We start from the raw sequence: 18026 nt of genomic DNA, 5'->3' as shown, positions 1-18026 counted from the left end.
TCCCGACACAGGAAGATGATACTTGTGATTCTTCTAGGCTTGATTTTTTTTTTGGGGGGGAGGGGGCGGGACAGTGAGGGTTAAGTGACTTGCCCAGGGTCACACAGCTAGTAAGTGTCAAGTGTCTGAGGCCGGATTTGAACTCAGGTCCTCCTGAATCCAGGGCCGGTGCTTTATCCACTGTGCCACCTAGCTGCCCCAATACTTGTGATTCTTAAGAACTATATCACTTTTCAGATGATGATACAATAAAAATTACATTCAGTACATATGGAAAGATAGATTAAAATGAATTGGAAGCAAAATAATCTAATTCTAAAGAATGAGTGGCTCACAGAGAATACGAAGAGTGAAACAACAGAGCAAAATTTCTGGTACGCAGCCACAGCAGTACCTAGAGGGCAATTTATTTCTCTAAACTCTTGTGTCATTATCAGGGTGCGGGGTACACAATCTGGGATAGGAGCAGGGCTGTGAGAATTGACAAGGTCTATTGGAGAGTTTGGCGCCGGCAGCAGGAAGAGGCCATGGATTCCTTAATCTTCCCATTCATCATCCTCTTCCTCCTCACCACCCTGGTCCTCCCCTTCATCTGTGAGTGAATGAGGGGACAGAATGAGTGAGTGAAGAAGGCCAGAGCCCCAGGCCAACACACAGCACCTGTAACCCATGATGCCCTGGAGCTTCTTTTACTTCTCACCTGAAGAGTGGATAACTTTGCTCCGCTTTTGCATGACATGCATGAGGGCCCCCACCAGCCCTTCAGAGCTTGGGGGTGGGGGAGCTGGGAACTCCTGGGCCCCAGGTGTCTGCAAAGAGGGCAAGACCCAGTAAAAATCTCAGTCTTGGCACATCCAGATGAAGCATGCCCACCCTCATCCTGGCCCTTATGTTCATCTTTCATATTCCTTCCCTTCGACTCAGTACCACCAGCGAGATACACCAATAGGCTCTTCCCAATCCTGACCAATCATCACCCCCCCCAAGTGCCAGTCAGCCCCACCTTGTTGAGCTGAATGCCCTGTCGGATCTCTTCAAGCAGGGCCCCCCGGCCTCTAGGGGCCACAGACCCCCCAGACGAAGGTGCCGATGGTGGAGGTGGTGGTGGTGGCGGTGGAGGTGGTGGTGGCCCTGACCCAGGGGTTGGTGGCAGCAGTTGTGGGGTTGCTGGAAGCCCCAAGTGAGAGGCAGGTGGCGGCGGAGGTGGGGGGCCCCCACGGCCAGGTGGAGGTGGGGGGCCCCGTGGAATTGGTGGAGGTCCCCCAGGGATCCCGCCAGTCCCAGAGGGCACTGGGGGGAGGGGTCCTGAGCGGGGGCCCCGACTCCCTACCACAGAGGAGACAGGGGACCGCTGAGGGGGCCCTGCACGAGATGGGGGTGGAGGGGGTGGACCAGGGCCTACAAACACCAGAAAGGCAAGTGTTTAGATGGCAAGGTACATGCATTTCCCGCCCCCCAGAAAGGCAAGTGTTTAGATGGCAAGGTACATGCATTTCCCGCCCCCCAGAAAGGCAAGTGTTTAGATGACAAGGTAAACCCATCCCCCCCCCATTCCTTTTCCTTCTGCCCCCCCGCATCTCCGGAGGGGCTCAAGTTTTTGGCCAGGGGAGCCTTTGGGCTTCTGGGGCCTGGCCTCAAGATTTGGAGATTTTCTGAGCACAGGGTCATGAAGGGATGGAGTCTCCAGGGCCCTGAGGTGGAACTCCCAAGGCGCCAGGAGAGGGCTGCTTACCTTGCCGCCTCATCTCCTCTCGCACAGCCTCTAGCCCGCCCTGGTCCTCAATGAAGTCATAAATTAGCTTGGAAGTCTCTGCATCAGTGAGCTGGGCCTCGCTGATCCCAGCTCTGGAGAAGAGGCTCCGCAGGTCAGGGTCCAAGTTATTCACCTGTTGGAGGCAGGGTCCCAGATCCCGTTCACTCTAAGGCCCAATCCTAACTCCTGGGGTGAGGGTTTATGGGGAGCTAAGAAGAGGGACTCTGTGGGATGGGAATATGGGAACATACGTCAAATCCACTGTGAGGGTCCCATCCAACATGGCTGACGTGCCTGGAGAGGACAGAAGGTTTGGCTTAGGGACAGGCCATCTCCCCCTCCCCCCCTTCTTGATTCCCCTGGGCTGATCACCAGCAAACAGGAAGGGAAGACAGCCTTTCTGCTCTCCCCCAGCAATGACGGAGCTCTCTGGCCATTTGCTCTCCATCTAGTCTCTCATCTTGAATTCCCCCCCACCGCCCCCACCTTTGTTCACTGGCTCTTTCTATGGGGAGAGACGTGCTCAGGTTTCCACTGCCCCACACGACTCTTCTCTCTGCTGTTCCCCTTGCACAGAGAACTGGCTGTTCTCCCACTCCCAGCCCTTTCCTCTCACATTCAACTGAACCTGCTCCCTCCGAGGTCCTCAATGACATTATCTCAACCACAAAGTCTGGGCTTTTTCTCAGGGTCCGGGTTCTCATACCCATCTGATACCTGAACCATCTCCCATCTCATTTCCCTGAGTGTGGAGGGCGGAATGTGTATGGGGGGGGGGGGGACACAGGCAGAAGTCCTGGCCTGGACTGTCTTTGGGTTCCAAGATTCCCAATATATCCCTCCACCTCCAACTACTGAATGTCTAAAGCTGAGCTCAAACCCCAATTCAAACTTCTCCCCAAACCTTCCGATTGCCTCCAATGCCACCCTAGCACTTCTAGGAACCTCCCCAGACCCTTCCGCCCATCCCCAGGGGCCTTCCCTTCATCCTACCATCCCTGCCCCATCTCCTGTAGATCCACCCCATCCCTCCGGGTGAGAAGGATCTCCCAGGCCTCAGAGTCCCCTGGAAAAGTTTGGTGGGCCCTCTACCTCCAATGGGTGCCATGCTGATTGGAGCAGATGCTTGCCAAGGATAGGGAAGAGGAGCCCTACTGTTGGCTTTTGCCATCCCAGCTCTAAGCCCTGGGCTACACTTCACAAGCACTTTCATCCATTCCCTAAACCCTCCCTGGGGAGACAAGTAGGTCCGGGGAAGGGGAGGGAAGAGCCTCACTTGAACCCGCTGGGGGCCCCAATGTCAGCCTTGCTGATCTTCTTTTTCCCTGAGCGCTTCTTGTCTGGAGGAGGAGTTGGTGCAGGGAGCCCCCGGTACCTTGAGGATGTAATATCTGGGTTTTGTATGTCCACAGCAGCCAGGGCCAGAGATGGGGAGCCCAGGGTACTGGCTGGGACTAGAAATGGAAGAGGAAAAATAGGGGGAGATTGATTGAAGAGGGAAGGGCCAAACTCAACTGTCTGCTTCTGTCTGGTTCTTTCCCCCACTTACCATTGAGGTCTCCACTAGGTTGGGGAGGAAGAGGTGTGGTGCCCCCTCTTCTTTCTATGCTGAGAGATCCTGGAGGGTGAAGGGAAGAGGTCATGACCTTTCTCTTGTCCAATCTTCCCCCCAGCTCAGCATTACCCCCAAGAGAACATCATTATCTGGGGCACAGGGAGGAGGGTGACTTCGTGTGTGTGTGTGTGTGTGTGTGTGTGTGACAGAGACAGAGAGAGAGAGAGAGAGAGAGAGAGAGAGAGAGAGAGAGAGAGAGAGAGAGAAAGACACAGACAGACACAGACAGACAGAGATCTCTGAATGATAGAGAATAAGAGTGAGAGATAGATAGAGATCCTAGGAGAGCCCAGGAGGATTGCTCCCGGTCACTGCCAGCCCTCCCCCTCCTCTCAGCCCTGGCTCTTACCAGCATTCTGTTTCTGGCTTCGTTTCTGGATCTTCTCTTCCACCAAAGCTCGGAAGGCTTGGGCCTCAGCCTCATCGGCAAAGTTCAGACCAGCTTGACAGTCCTGGGAACAGTCCCAATCCCCACGGGCCCCCCACCCCAAAGTGGTTAGCTCCACTTCTCAGGGTGCCACCTCATGTTCCATCAAACACCAGATCCTCGAACCCATCTAAAAACCCTCAGCCTTGACTCATCCTCCTCACCCCCACTCCCACACCTTTGGCCAGTTACTCACATCACCAGGGAAGGTATGGAAGAATGGGGTGGGGGCAGAGTACACAAGTTGAGTGTAGATTTCCTGCTCCCAGAGGAGACGTCCTTCCTAAGGAGGGGGGGGGTGGTAAAAAGCAGCAGAGAGTGAGACCGCACATGTGGCAGACAGTCATAGACAGACCTTGTCCTGAGTGAGGGGCCCGGGCCTGTACCTGGAGGCCATAGAGGCGGATGAAATAGGAACGCCGAGGGTTGTCTTTCACAAAGCAAATGGCTCCACTCAGTTCCTTCTGCCAGCGCCCGCTAGCGCTGGGTAGTGCCAGGTACAGCTGGGCCACTGAGGTTGCCAGGGTCTGTCTCCAGGCAGCCCCCAAGACAAAGAGAGAGACAAGGTCAGTGGAGACTTGAAAGGGGCCTGAGAACATTGGGTTCCCCCCCCCGTCCCCCCCCCCCCGCAGAACAAATAGAAAGGAGTTGGGGTGGGGGTGGGGAGGTTTCCCAGGATCCAGGGCTGAGAAACACCGACCCAGCACTTGCGGCCCAAGAGGCCAAACAGCCGTTGGTTCTCATGATCCTGCAGAAGGCCAGAGGGTACATTCTGCTGGTGTTGTGGGGGCCCTCCAGATCCCCGAGTCCCCCGGCTCATGGTAGCCTCCCCTTCTTGCCTTGCCTTCCCAAGTAGCAGCAGTGACGGGGTAAGGAGGGGAACTTCCGCAGCCAGTGAACAGGAAGCCAAGAAAACCACACTGCCCCAACCCCAACCAATGGCCTCCTGGGGCCCCCACCCTAGTCTAGGCCTTCCGCCCAGGGGCTGCTCCAGTGTCTGACTCTGGGGCTCTCAATATTACTCTCTTGTTCTCTCCTCCCTCTCTCTGGCTCTGGCTCTGGCTCCCTCTCACCTTTATGTCTATACCCCTCTTATCTCTTGCTATCTCTTCTATGGTCTGTATGGATGCTCATCCTCATTTTTCTCTCTGCCTATCTCCCTTTTCTCCTCTGGTCCTGGAGGGGTGAGGGTTGGATCTGGGTTTCTCTTCGTTTCCCAAGTTTTGTTTTTCACTGTCTCTGTTCATGCCTTCCATTCCCTTTCTAGTCTTTATTCTGCCTATTTTCTATCCTTCTCTCCACATCTCCGCCTCAATAAAGAAAACAAGATGCTCTTGAAACAGGGCCCATGGGAGAAAGACCTAGGTTTCTTGTCTGTTTCCCCCTTCTACCTGCTAGGTTGAGGTAGACCAGAGAGCTTGACTTGGATTTCTGGTCAAATTTGTTGTTGTTGAATTGTTTCAGCCATGTCTGAATTTTCATGACTCCATTTGGGAGTCTTCTTGGCAGATACTGGAGTGGTTTGCCATTTCCTTCTCCAGCTCATTTAACAGATGAGGAAACTGAGGCAAGCAAGTGACTTGTCCAGGGTCACATGGCTAGTAAGGGTCTGAGGTCAAATTTGAACTCAGGACAGTGAGTCTTCTTGACTCCAGGCCTGGGGCTCTATGCACTATGGCGCCACCTACCTGCCCTGATCAAATTCAAGAATGTATTAATAAAGGGAGGGTTGTTAACATCAAGAATGGGTCATGTTGGACTGAGTCCCTTTCCCCTTCTGAACTGTTTACTGTCTGACTGGAAGGCCAGGGAGATGTAGGGCTTACCTAAACAGCTTTGTTAGGTTTGGAACTAGCGGGACTCCCAAAATAATGACTAATAGTTTTCATTTCAACTTAGAGGGTCTCTAGTGGAGTGCCTCAGGGATCTATGCTTGGCCCTGTCCTGTTGAATATTTGTATCCACACATAGAATATTTAGCAAATTTGCAAAAGACACCAAGCAGAAGGAAAGCTGCTGACATACTGGCAGACTGAGCTAGGGTCTAGAAATATCTTGGGCTAGAGTGACTACCTCAAAATTCTTTGGAGATAAATGTCAGGTCCTACACTGGGCTTCAGAAAGACCAGTCTCCCAAGCATCAGATGGGAGAGGGCTGGCTGGACACAGAAGCAGCAAAGGGAGATCTGGAGGGAGAGGCTGGAGACCTTCCCTCACTAGAAGTCCAGCATGTGTTGTGTGTGTGTGTGCACATGCGCGTGCAGTATGGTATTGTGTGTACATGTAGGTTGTATGTGATGTGTGCATGGTGCACACAGGATGGTTCACACGCTACCTACAGGGTAGGGGTGATTTGGGGTCACACCATTAGGAAGAGACTTGAGGAGTGGCCTTGTCCAGCCTCTCTTTTAAGGACTGTATGACTGGCCAGGAGGCATGGTGGAGAAATTGAAGCTGGGGGGAGGCGCCCCCGAGAGTTAGGCTTCTCAGGGATTCTAAAAAGCCAGAGGGCAGAGCCAGGAGCAGCCACTGGGGGCAGAGTGGCCAATCCTTGTTTAGGTCCAGGTGACACTGGGAATAAGGAGCTTGGGCACGTGAAGTCTGGTCCTCCTCTCTCCCTTTCCCATACATCTCTGGGGCTGAGGACTCAGACACAACCACACAAGAGCCAAGAGCCCCAAATTATCTTTATTCTTTGCATTTTCTCAAACACAAAGCCAAGAAGTCAATCTCGTCCCCATCAGGGGAAGGGGTCCACAGACACCAGGCCTGGGGCCCCCCCCCAGGGTTGCTTCCTCCTATGGACTTTGATCCCTACATGGAGAGGGAACCCGGCCCATCCTGGCCCTTCCTCTGGAAGGCTGGCTGATTGTTCTCAGCCCCAGGAGTCCTCGTCCTCTCTCTCCTGTTTCTTCCTCCCGCCACCCCCGCCCCTGCCCAAACACACAAACACTTAGGGTCTCCCATATCTCCCCATGCAGGCCCGACAGCAGATGGAATGCATGGTGGTCCCAGGGTGGGGAAGGCTCCGGCAGGGCTTCAGGATCAGTGGCCCGCCCCTTTGCTCTGACCGGTCACTGCCCAGTCAGTAAAGATGAAGCCCAGGCTCATGGCCATAATCACGATGCCCAGGGTTGCAAAGGTGGCTGCCTGTAGGACCAGGAAGGAGAGCTAAAGAGCCTGCCCAGCTTAGCCCCACCCAGTCCCACACCAGGCCTCTTCCCACCCCGTTGCCTCTACTTCCTGATCTTTGCTCTCACACCTGGATCTTAGGGCGAGAAGCCAAGGACTCTTGGTCCCTTGGGATGATTCGGATGTAGAAAATGCTGGGAAGAATGAAGATGAGGCTGGGGGCCGAGGTGGCTCCTGGGAGGAAGGAAAGGATGGTCGTGGTGGCCCTCTGGGGGTAGCAGTTGGGAGGGGCAGGGGAAAGAAGGGAGACTGACCAATGACTCCAAAGATATCCCGGATGTTGGGCACAAATATGACCAGAACGTTGACCAAGGTGAGGAGCCCAAGGGCAATGGTGATGTGTCGGGCCCAGCTGAAGGCCTTGGTTGGGAACAGGAGCTGCTGGATAGCTCGGCGGATCTGGAGGCAGGAAGACAATGCAGGGGTGTGGAGGGATGTGGATGGGGGGTCACGGACTGGGGGGACAGGGTCAGGATGGGGTGCCTGGACTGGGGCGGGGGGGGGGTGAGACAGCCCCAGCTCCCTGCTCCATCTATACACACTCACTGGGAAGAGGACGACAGGGACAGTCAGGGTCACGGCCATGAGCACCGCTAGTCTCACACAAAGGATCAGCAAGTCTGTCTGACTATACATATGGAGCATCTCTGCTTCCACAGAGCCTGGAAGAGGAGCATGCACGTGTGCATGCACACACGTGGGCGTGCACACACACACATGCACGCATGCACATGCACACACACACACACATGTGCACGGTGACCCCGGGCAGGAGGCTGGCCACCACCCGCAAGTCTCCCATCCCCCCTGTCCCTGGTCCCAGGGCCTCAGCCTCCTTCCTGCTCTCACCAAAGAAAGTGAGGTAACCGAACGTTGCTGTCAGTCCATACATGAGAAACATCGCCCCAATGGACATGTTAGCCACGGCCTGCATCCGGCGCTGGGATGGCCTGGGCGCCAACAGAGAAAGGTCACGAGGCCGAATCCCTGTGAAGCTCAGCCTCACTCAGGGCTCCCCACCCCGCTCCCCAGTCTCCAGACCATGGCCCAGATTCTGTAACCTCTGTGTACCTGCGCAGCTCGGTGTAAATGGGGAGGACTTCTGGGTGGCAGACGAATGCAAAGGCCAGGATGGGGATGGTGTAAGCTGTCTGGGGGGAGATTTGGGCTGGAGCCACCAGGGATGGGGGCCTGTCCCTTGCTCCCATTCAGATGCCTTCCCAACCCAACTGGTCCCTTCTGGGCACACACCCCAAGAAGTGCTTTCCCCAGCCTCCTTTTGGAAGCTCCCAGTTGGGTCATCCCTATAATGGGGATGGGGAAGATCTTCCAGGGGGCCAGCATTGGGAACCACAGCAGGGGTGAGGGGGTGAGGGAGGGTGAGCAGGGAAGGTGGCCTGACCTGGGAGTTGATGGTGAAGAACTGGACTTCACAGGTGTCATTCAGGCCCTTGGCAGGCCCCAGGGAACTGTTCCCGACAGTCAGGGGGCACTGGATGGAGAATTTCTTATAGATCACCTGCAGGGGTAAAAGAGGCAAAGACACATGGGGTGGGGGTCCTGTGCCAAGGGTCCACCCTCCCCAATCTCAAAGGCCCCCCAACTCACAGAGGCAAGGAAGAAGACCATGCAGGTGAGAGAGAGGCCGCTGGTGTAGCCCAGGTACCCTGTACAGGGCAGGAATGGGAACGCACATGGGGGGCGGTTAGATCTGGGCACCTCAGATCCAATCCCTTCTCCTTCCCAGCCCTTCCCTTCCCCCAGAGAGGCTGGCATCTCCTCCCTGGTGGCATCTCCTCCTGGACTTACCCAGGTGTCTCATGAGAGCCAGGGGCAGGATGATGCCAATGCTGACGAGAATGATGAGAACATTGCCGTCCAAGAACCAGGAGCTGAAAGGGTAGTGGGGGTGGGCAAGGCACCGGGCACAAGGCTCCCAGGCAGCCTGATTCAGGTGGCACCCCAAACCCCACCAAAAAACCAAACCAAAGGCCACATCTAGTCAGGCTGAATCCGACAGACAGACATTCTCAGTCGTTGACACTCCTGGGCAGAACTCTCCCAGCTGAGCAGGCTGGCCAAAACTGCCACCGAAATGACTAAAACAGATGGCCACTCAGTTGTGAGGCAGGCCAGCCACGTGCCCACGGCAGATGGGCAAGGCCAGCCGCTCTGGGGAGAAGAGGCTCCACAGCCCTGGGAGCTAGCTGGCCCAGAGGGGAGCAGAGGCTGGGGGACCACTTGGCATGGGTGTTGTGCTCAAACATGGGCTGACTTTCTGGGCTACCTCCCAACTCTTCCATGCTGGGCTTCTCGAAGCCCCAGCTCCCTCCCCACTCCCCCCTCCACAGCCAAGAGCGCCCCCCCCCGTTTGATGGACAATTGGGCAGCTAGGTCAGGACAGCAAGATCAAAGTGAGTGACCACTCCCAGCCTGACAGCCAGCCAGCCACTTGGAGATGACCAGCTGGACGGCCATTTGGGCCAGAACAGCTGTTTACTCCCAGCCAGACATTAAGATCAAGACAGCTGGACACCAAGACCAACTAGCCAGCAATTCACAGCTTGACAATCAGGTTGAGACTATGACAAGAACAAGGCAAACTACACTGCTGGACAGAAGGACCAAGATGACTCTCGACACTGATAACTGAAAGCTGAACTAAACCGGATGGAATAATGGGACTAAGACATGTGTACACAAAAACTGAGGTGGCTACAAAGACAAGGGACAGGTGAAGTCCTGAGTGAGTGTGTATGTGTGTGTGTGTGCATGCATGTGCATATGTGTGTGTGTGTGTATACATGCAAAATGCTCACCTGTCAGTAGCCTTTGAGTCTAGGAAAGTCCCAATGACCAAGGGCAGCTCTGACTTGATGATGTAGAGGTAACTGGACATGGCTAAGAGGAGGAAGGGAGGACTGAGTCTTAGGCCACATCAACTCCTCTACCCCAGGCCCCTCTCACTGCCATGTCCCTGCCAACGCTTGATGCCAGGCCTCACCCCCAATGTTGTGCAGGCAGATGACTCCAGCTGCAGCTACTTTTCCATATGTCCCAAAGGCCCGGCGACCTAGCTCCTCATATGCCCGGATCCCTGCAGAGGGAGTTGGATTGGCAGGGATTAGGGGCTGAACAGGACAGCATGAGCCAAGGGAAGGGCAGGACAACAGCAGGGCCAGGGTCGTCTGATGGAGGGACTCACCAACAAAGCCAGCACACGTGAGCAGGAGGTGGATGGAGTAGGCCGAGAGGAGGGCCATGCACAACAGGAGGGCTCTGGGGGAGGCAGCAAATGGGGCTGGGCTTAGTGGGGAAGCCCCTCCATGCATTGCCCAGAGCCCGCCCCAGGCCTTTAGGCCAGACTCACAAAAAGAGCAGGATGCCGGTGTTGGCCATGGCATAGGCCAGCCCCAGGATGCCGCTGCCCATGATGGCATTGCTGAGGTTGAACATCGACATGCCCAGAGATGTCTTCCCTTCAAACTGCAATATGGGACAGGAAGAGAGGCTGAGACCCAGAGGAGCAGCGATGGATGGGGAGAAGCCAAGCTTGGGGTACTGGCTCACTCACATCAGAGAATTGTACTGCCTTCTTCCCTGGGGGTGGCTGGGGCAGGAAGCCAGCAAGCTCAGCCTGGGATCTGGAGGGGGAGACGGAACTGGCTGAGGCTTGCTGAGCCTCACTGGCTGGACCCGGCTCAGGCCAAGTCTGCCTGCCCATTTCCAGCCCATGACTTACTGCTCAGACTCTGGGTGCCCCCTGGGGACCAAGCCATTCATCCTAGGCTCCCGCATGGTGAGTTCCATCCTGGAAGAGAGGCCAGGCCTAGAGAGGGGTTGGGGAGAGGGCCCCAGGAGGACCGAAAGGACTTTCCTGCACCTCTGCCCAGCCCTGCCACCCACGCAGCCAGGGGAGCCCAGCAGGCTTTGTGGGGAGTTCCTCCCTGCCCTAAAGGCCCCTCACCTCCCCCCCGCCCGCTCGCCCACTTGCTCACCCTGGGTTCCCTTGGGATCGGATGCGGAGCCGTCTGGCTGCTAGCTGGTGGGGCTCAGTGGTCGAGTCCTCAACCTCTCCCGCCTCCACCTCCTCCTCCCGTCAGGAGCCCAGGCCCCGCCCCCGGCCCGCCCCCGGCCTCATGGGCGCCCCGCCTCCGGCCCCAGGAACCCCCGGTTTCTCTGGGGCCGCACATTTAGTTTTTCTCCTTCCCGCCTTCCCCGCCACCTCGCTCTGGGCCCCTCCCTCCCCCCATCCCTCCTGCTGGCAGTCCCTGGGGGTGCTTCCGTTTGTGGTGGTCCCCTTGTCCAACTGAGCTGCCCCCAAGCCCAGGGACCCCCTTCCCCTTCAACAGCTTGGCTAGGGCTGGAGCCCAAGTGACTCCCTTCCCTCCACAGCCGAGCGTGGGAGTCCCCCAAGTGTTCCTCGAGGCCCGGAACCAAAGGTATCATTTTGGACCCGAACCCTGGTTCTGCCTAACAGGCCCGTCATTTAGTGCTGGGCACAGACCAGTTGGAGTTTCTTGAGCAAGGAAGAAGCCCAGGCCCAGCTCTAGCCTGCCTGGCACTGGGATAAGGGGTTGGGAAAGGGTCCGAGAGGTCCTGTCAGTGCTGGCTAGGGGCTGGTGGCATCTTTGTACCTTCCCAATCAATCCCTTGGCCCACCTTTGGTGCCTTCAAATGGAAAGAAGAGAGCCAGGACCCGAGCTGCTGTGCACCCAGCATGGCTGGGAAAAGTGGGGCTGCCAAGGAAATGAGCCCACTTTGGCACCTCTACTGAAGCAGGGGGATTCAGGGAAGGAAATGCGGAAGACACAAAGATAATTCATTACATTGAAGAAGAAAGAAATAAAATATATGTGGAGCTGGGTGATCGGGAGAGTGGTACCCCCCCACCAACAATAAGGGAGTGGGGAGGGGGCAGCTAGGTGGCGCAGTGGATAGAGCACCAGCCCTGGATTCAGAAGGACCTGAGTTCAAATCCGGCCTCAGACACTTGATACTTACTAGCTGTGTGACCCTGGGCAAGTCACTTAACCCTCATGGCCTCACAAAAAAAAAAAAATTAAAATAAGGGAGTGGGGGGCAGGGCTTCTGGTTTGGACTTCTATTGGTTCTCTCCATAGGGTTCTGAGGTGGGGCTGTCCACCCCTGGGTACAAGAGTCAGATGTGGGAGCCAAAGAGCTGACTGAAAGGATGGCAAGAGAGGAGAGGAGGCCCCAAGACGGAGCTTTGGAAGACACTGGCACGTGTGGAGTGGATTATGATGCTGAACAGGCATAAGAGAAAGAAAACCAGGACAGTTCAATGTCACAAAACCCCCCAAGAGAGAACCCAAGAAAACCTTGCCCAAGGGACAAGCTCCCCGAAAATTAGAGTAGACCAAATAAGGCAGCAGTTAGGGGCGTCAAGGGCCACAGAGGTGAGAAGCTGAGGCTGAGAAAAGGACTTTGGATTTGGCCATTAAGAGTCTGATGGCCAGAATGCAAAAAATGGAGAAGTGGCCTGTGCAGGATGTGAGCAAGGGAAGGCAATGGGGGTAAGTCATTTTAGAGCGGGCTGCTTAGAAGAAAAAGCAAAAATGTGGAACTAGAAGTAGAAAGGGCCACTGGGTCCAAACAAAGGGCTTTAAAGGAAAAAAGCCATCCAAAGGAGTAGCTGGGATGGGAACCCCAGATCAAAGGCTATAATTCTGTCACTCTGAACCAGCAGAGCTTGCCAGCTGGCTGATGGGGGCTGAGGCCAGCAGCATCTACTGTTGCTCAGACTCAAACCCAGGTCAGGAACTTGCAGAGCTCAGGGTCAGGGGGGGGGGGGGCAGGGGAGGCAGCAATTGACTTTGCCCTGGATCAGACCCCTTTGGGAGCACAAAGCTTGCAGTTTCTCAGCCTGAGCTGTCCCTGAGATCCTAGAGCTACACAACACTCAATACCCCAAGAAAGCAGCATTAGGACCAGCCCAGACCTCCCCTCCACAAGTGTGGCAGAGCCAGCCCTGACATCAAGTCCAAAGTCAGGTAGGAGGCTGGAAGAATGAGCAAACACAAAAAGAAGCTCACTATGATGAGCTATTATGGTGGCAGGAGCACTCTAGACACAAATGCAGAAGAGAATGACTCTAAAACATCTCCAAGCAAAGCCTCAGAGGAAAACACAGCTTGGGCACAAACTCAACTGGAATTCCTGGAAGAGATGAAGTAAGCATTTTTCAACATTCATTTTCATAAGATTTAGAGTTCCGAATTTTTCTCCCTCCCTCCCTCCCTTTCCTCCCCCCTCCACAAGACCGCAAACAGGTTATATATGTACAATCCACAAGTGCTCTTTTATCAGTTCCTTCTATGGGGGTGGATAGTAAGCTTCATCATTAGTCCCTTGGGATTGTCTTGGATCATTGCATTGCTGAGAGTAGTTAAGTCATTCACAATTGTTCATTGAACAATACTGCTATCACTATGCACAATGTCCTCCCAGCTCTGCTCACTTCACTATACAGCAGTTCATCTTTCCAGGTTTTTCTGGGATCATCCTGTTTGTCATTTCCTATAGCACAAGACCATTCCACCACAATCACATACCACAGCTTCTTCTGTCATTCCTCAATTGATGGACATGCCCTTGATTCTCAATTCCTAGCCACCACAAAGAGTTGCTATAAATATTTTTGTGCAATTTTCCCCCTTTTCTCTTTTTTTTTCTTTTTTTTTTGTTAACTGTTTCCCTTCCATCCTATTCCCTTCCCCATGATATTTATTCTATTATCCATCTTCTTTCATCCTATCCCTCTTCAAAAGGGATTTGTGAAGTAAGCATTTTTCAAAAGAGTTAAAATGTTGTTATAAATGGAATGAGAGTGCTGGAAGAAAAAAATTGGAAAAGAATTTTCAAAGAAAGAACTAGAAAAATAATTGACAGCTTGGCACAAGAGATATAAAACTTTGCCCAAGGAACAAGCTCCCTGAAAATTAGAGTAGACCAAATAAAAGCCAATGACTCCATGAGGCAACAAGAAATAATAATAATAATAATTACACATATATATATATACATATACATATACATATAAACTGGGTGCTTCCTATGTGCTAGGCACTGTGCTAAGCACTTTACAGGTATTACCTCATTTGATCCTCACAACAATCCAAGGAGGGAGGAATGTTATATAGTCCCATGTTATAGATGAACAAACAGTGGTTAAGTGAGTTGCCCATGATCACACAGCTAGCAAGTGTCTGAGGTTAGAGTGGAACTCAGGTCTTTCTAACTCCAGGCCTAGTACTCCTCTATCCATTGTGGCACCACCTAGCTGCCCCTGAAATATTAAAACATTAACTCTTATAACTATAAATAAAAATATTAAGACAAAGTCAAAAGACTGAAAACATAGATGTAAGGGGGGCAGCTAGGTGGCACAGTGGATAAAGCACTGGCCCTGGATTCAGGAGGACCTGAGTTCAAATGCAGCCTCAGACATTTGATACTTACTAGCTGTGTGACCCTGGGCAAGTCACTTAACCCTCATTGCCCCACAAAAAATCTATATATCTATATAGATATATAGATGTAAGGTATCTTAGCAAAAACAACTGACCTGGAAGACAGCTGGAGGAAAAAAACCTGAAGAATTATTGGATACTATGAATTCCATGACCAATGGTAAGAGAGACTGGGCAAGCTTCTAAGATGCCCACCAAGATGCCATCTGTGTGGAATGGCCTGGTGGAGTGGGAAGGAGAAGTTCTGCCACTTCAGGACTGGCATGTTTATACTTCTGGTCTTGGCAGTGATGAGGAAGGTGGGCCCCTTCTCCACAAGAATCTCTCCTCTCAGTGAAGGCTAGCTTGGAAGCAGCAGTGGTAGTCTGAGGGCCACAGATATCTCCAAGGGTCTTGGACTCAGGGCACTGGACTGTCTCCATCAAGGTCTGATGACAGTCAAGGGGATGGTGGTGGTTAGATGTGCCCAGCACATGCCTCCCTCCCTAAAGCCTGACCAAGAGCAGAGGGAAACACATTGAGTTCTGAGACAGACACAGATGGATGTGGGGGAGCATGATATCTCTGCTAGCTTAGGATTCCAGAAAGTCCTGGTAGCCAGGAGTTGGGAGCTAGCTGTCTGCCACATGGGTTCTCTACCTATATATCTCACGCACACTGTACTAATTAAAGTGCAGGCTTCCCAAAGACACTTCCCATAGCCTTGGGGGTGGGGGGACAGGGAATGATTTGTACCAACTATTGCTGCTATACCATCTTTTTTTTTATCAAACGAGATTTCTTTATTCATTTACTGCTGTGTTTTTTAATTAATAAAGTATTTTATTTTTTCCCGTTACATGTAAAGATAGTTCTCAACTTTTGTTCATACAAGCTTTCCAATTTCAGATTTTTCTCCCTCTCTCCCCTCCCTCCCCCCTCCCCTAGACAGCAGGTAGTCTGATATAGGTTATATATATATATATATATATACATAATAACATGAATCCTATTTCTGCATTAGTCATGTTATAAGAGAAAAAATCAGAGCAATGATGAAAAACCTCAAAATAGAAAAAAAACAACAGCATCAAAAACAAAAGAAATAGTATGGTTCAATCAGCATCTATACTCCACAGTTTTTTTTTCCCTTGGATTTGGAGATCCTCTTCTATCACGAGTTCCCTGGAACTCTTCTGTGCCATTGCATTGGTGAGAAGAATCTAGTCCATCACAGTAGATCAACACTCAATGTTGATGATACTGTGTACAGTGTTCTTCTGGTTCTGCTCATCTCACTCATTATCAGCTCACGTAAGACCCTCCAGGTTTCTCTGAACTCCTGCTCATCATTTCTTACGGCACAATAGTATTCCATTGTATTCATATACCACAACTTGTCCAGCCATTCCCCAATGGATGGGCACCCCCTCAACTTCCAATTCCTTGCCACCACGTAAAGAGCAGCTATAAATATTTTTGTACATGTGGGTCCCTTTCCCTTTTCCATGATTTCTTTGGGAAAAAGACCCAAAAGTGGTATTGCTGGGTCAAAGGGTATGCACAGCTTTATAGCCCTTTGGGCATAATTCCAAATTGCTCTCCAGAATGGTTGGATCAGTTCACAGTTCCACCAACAATGCATTAGTGTTCCAATTTTCCCACAGCTTCTCCAACATTTGTAAATTACCTTTTCTAAAAGCTGTTTGGCTTGACAAACTAAGGGGAAGCATTCTGATAGCCAAAGTGCTATGTAATTGAAGTCCTCAGGATGACCCTTAGGATTCTGGGAAAAGAAGCAAAATCAGAGTTATCTGGGGGGCAGCTGAGTATTCAGATTATTGTTGTTACAGTGTCAACTGATCTCCAGGTTCTGCTAATTTCATTATCTGAAGACCTCAGTGACTTAAATCTCCTCAGCTTTCTCTGTAACTTGTAACTGTCCATTTTATTATTACTTATGGTACAAGAATACGCCATTATATTTTCAGCCATTCCCTCGTTGATGGGTGATTTGATTTCCTGTTTCTTTGATCCCTTCTGAGCTTAGGTCCAGTAAAGGACCTTTGCTGGGTCAAAGAGTAGAAACAATTTAGTGATGTTTCAGAACAGCTGCACCAATTCATAGCTCTGCCAACCATGGACAAGTAGACCTGTTTTCCCACAGCCCCTCCAACATTTTTCATTTTCCTTTTTTCGTCATCTTTGCCAATCCAATGGGCAAGAGGTGAGACCTTAGATTTGTTTTGATTTGTATTTCTCTAATTATTACTGTTTGTTAAAAGCTCGGGTTTCTTCCTTTGAGAAGGGCCCATTCAAATTCTTTGACCATTTATCTATTATGAAATGGCTCTTACTCTTTTTGTTTTTGCAGGGCAATGAGGGTTAAGTGACTTGCCACACAGCTAGTAAGTGTCAAGTGTCTGATGCCGGATTTGAACTCAGATCCTCCTGAATCCAGGGCCAGTGCTCTATCCACTGTGCCACCTAGCTGCCCTCTTATTCTTTTTTTTTGTGTGTGAGACAATTGGGGTTAAGTGACTTGCCCAGGGTCACACAGCTAGTAAGTGTTAAGTGTCTGAGGCTGGATTTGAACCCAGGTACTCCTGAATCCAGGGCCGGTGCTCTATCCACTGCACCACCTGGCTGCCCCCTCTTATTCTTATATATTTGAATCAGTTCTTTGTATATCTTAGAAATGAGAACTTGATTAGAGAAACTTGTTGCACAGATTTCCACCCACCGCAATTACTGGTTTCCCTTCTCATTCAAACTGCATTTGGTTTGTTTGTGCAAAAATGTATGCAATTTTCTGTTATCTAAATTGTCCATTTTTACCTTCTATGATCCTCCCTGGTGGGTCATGGTTGCAAAAGGTGCTTCATTCTTGCACTTATGATTGATTTATGATGTGACTTTTTATATCCAAGTACACCATGTATCTATTTGGAGTTTCTTGTGGTATATAGTGTGAAATGTTGGTCTAAATTTCACTTCTGCCAGACTGCTTTCCAGTTCTCCCAGTAGTCTTTGTCAAATGGTGAGTCCTAACCTTAGTACTTGAGATCTTTCTACTGATCGAAACGATGCTACTGTAGTGGACAAAGAACTGGTCTCAAAGTCAGGAAGTCCCACCCATGACACACACTAGCCTGGGTCACTCAACAAAAATTATGGTCTGGACAAGGCCCCAAACTTCCCCTGAGTCTCATTTTCCCCATCTGCAGAATGGAGATGGTGATACTTGGTAGTATGGAGATGGCAGCTATTAGAATTGGCCCAGACTCCAGAGAGGTGGGAGGCAAGTCTGAATAGCCTTTGGCTCTGGCTCTGCCCTCTCAGCCTCCTCTCTCTCCTCTTTCCCCTCTCCCTGTTGTCTGCCTCTCTGCCTCTCTGTCTCTCTCTGTGTCTGTGTCTGTGTCTCTCTCTTCTCCCCCTTACCTTTCTCTCCTTCTCTCTGTTTTCTTCTTTCTGCCTTTTCCCACCCCTCTCCCCTGGTTCTGTCTCCCTCTCTCTGTATTTTTTTTTTTACTTTCCCTCTCAGACTCTCTCCTTTCTCTTTATCTT

At 51.8% G+C, this 18026-nt stretch overlaps 2 protein-coding genes across 4 annotated transcripts; both read right to left on the bottom strand.

The window, feature by feature from the left end:
- Nucleotides 1-377: 377 nt before the first annotated feature.
- Nucleotides 378-4680, bottom strand: WAS (WASP actin nucleation promoting factor). The gene is made up of 11 exons (XM_043973743.1): nt 4496-4680; nt 4182-4322; nt 3992-4078; nt 3718-3820; nt 3303-3371; nt 3030-3207; nt 2005-2047; nt 1733-1886; nt 1004-1398; nt 701-809; nt 378-592 (listed from the first exon to the last, which is right to left on the bottom strand). The coding sequence occupies exons 1-11, from the start codon at nt 4613-4615 to the stop codon at nt 537-539; spliced, it is 1455 nt and encodes a 484-aa protein (XP_043829678.1). The 5' UTR covers nt 4616-4680; the 3' UTR covers nt 378-536.
- A 1795-nt stretch (nt 4681-6475) lies between these two features.
- Nucleotides 6476-11099, bottom strand: SLC38A5 (solute carrier family 38 member 5). 3 transcript variants are annotated; one of them, XM_043973744.1, is made up of 16 exons: nt 10986-11099; nt 10730-10798; nt 10562-10631; nt 10358-10473; nt 10193-10266; nt 9992-10084; nt 9807-9888; nt 8797-8879; nt 8596-8654; nt 8390-8506; nt 8059-8138; nt 7837-7937; nt 7534-7649; nt 7242-7386; nt 7058-7161; nt 6476-6945 (listed from the first exon to the last, which is right to left on the bottom strand). In XM_043973744.1, exons 2-16 carry the CDS (start codon nt 10795-10797, stop codon nt 6841-6843), a joined length of 1413 nt encoding a protein of 470 aa, XP_043829679.1. In that variant the 5' UTR covers nt 10798; nt 10986-11099; the 3' UTR covers nt 6476-6840. The 3 variants fall into 3 exon arrangements, with proteins under 3 accessions (XP_043829679.1, XP_043829680.1, XP_043829681.1); XM_043973745.1 differs by having other exon boundaries at nt 10730-10816; nt 10986-11077; XM_043973746.1 differs by lacking the exon at nt 7534-7649.
- Between the last annotated feature and the right edge of the window lie 6927 nt (nt 11100-18026).

Source organism: Dromiciops gliroides, chromosome X, assembly GCF_019393635.1.
Source record: "Dromiciops gliroides isolate mDroGli1 chromosome X, mDroGli1.pri, whole genome shotgun sequence".
Lineage (NCBI taxonomy): Eukaryota > Metazoa > Chordata > Mammalia > Microbiotheria > Microbiotheriidae > Dromiciops > Dromiciops gliroides.
This window is presented reverse-complemented; position numbering and strand designations above follow the sequence as displayed.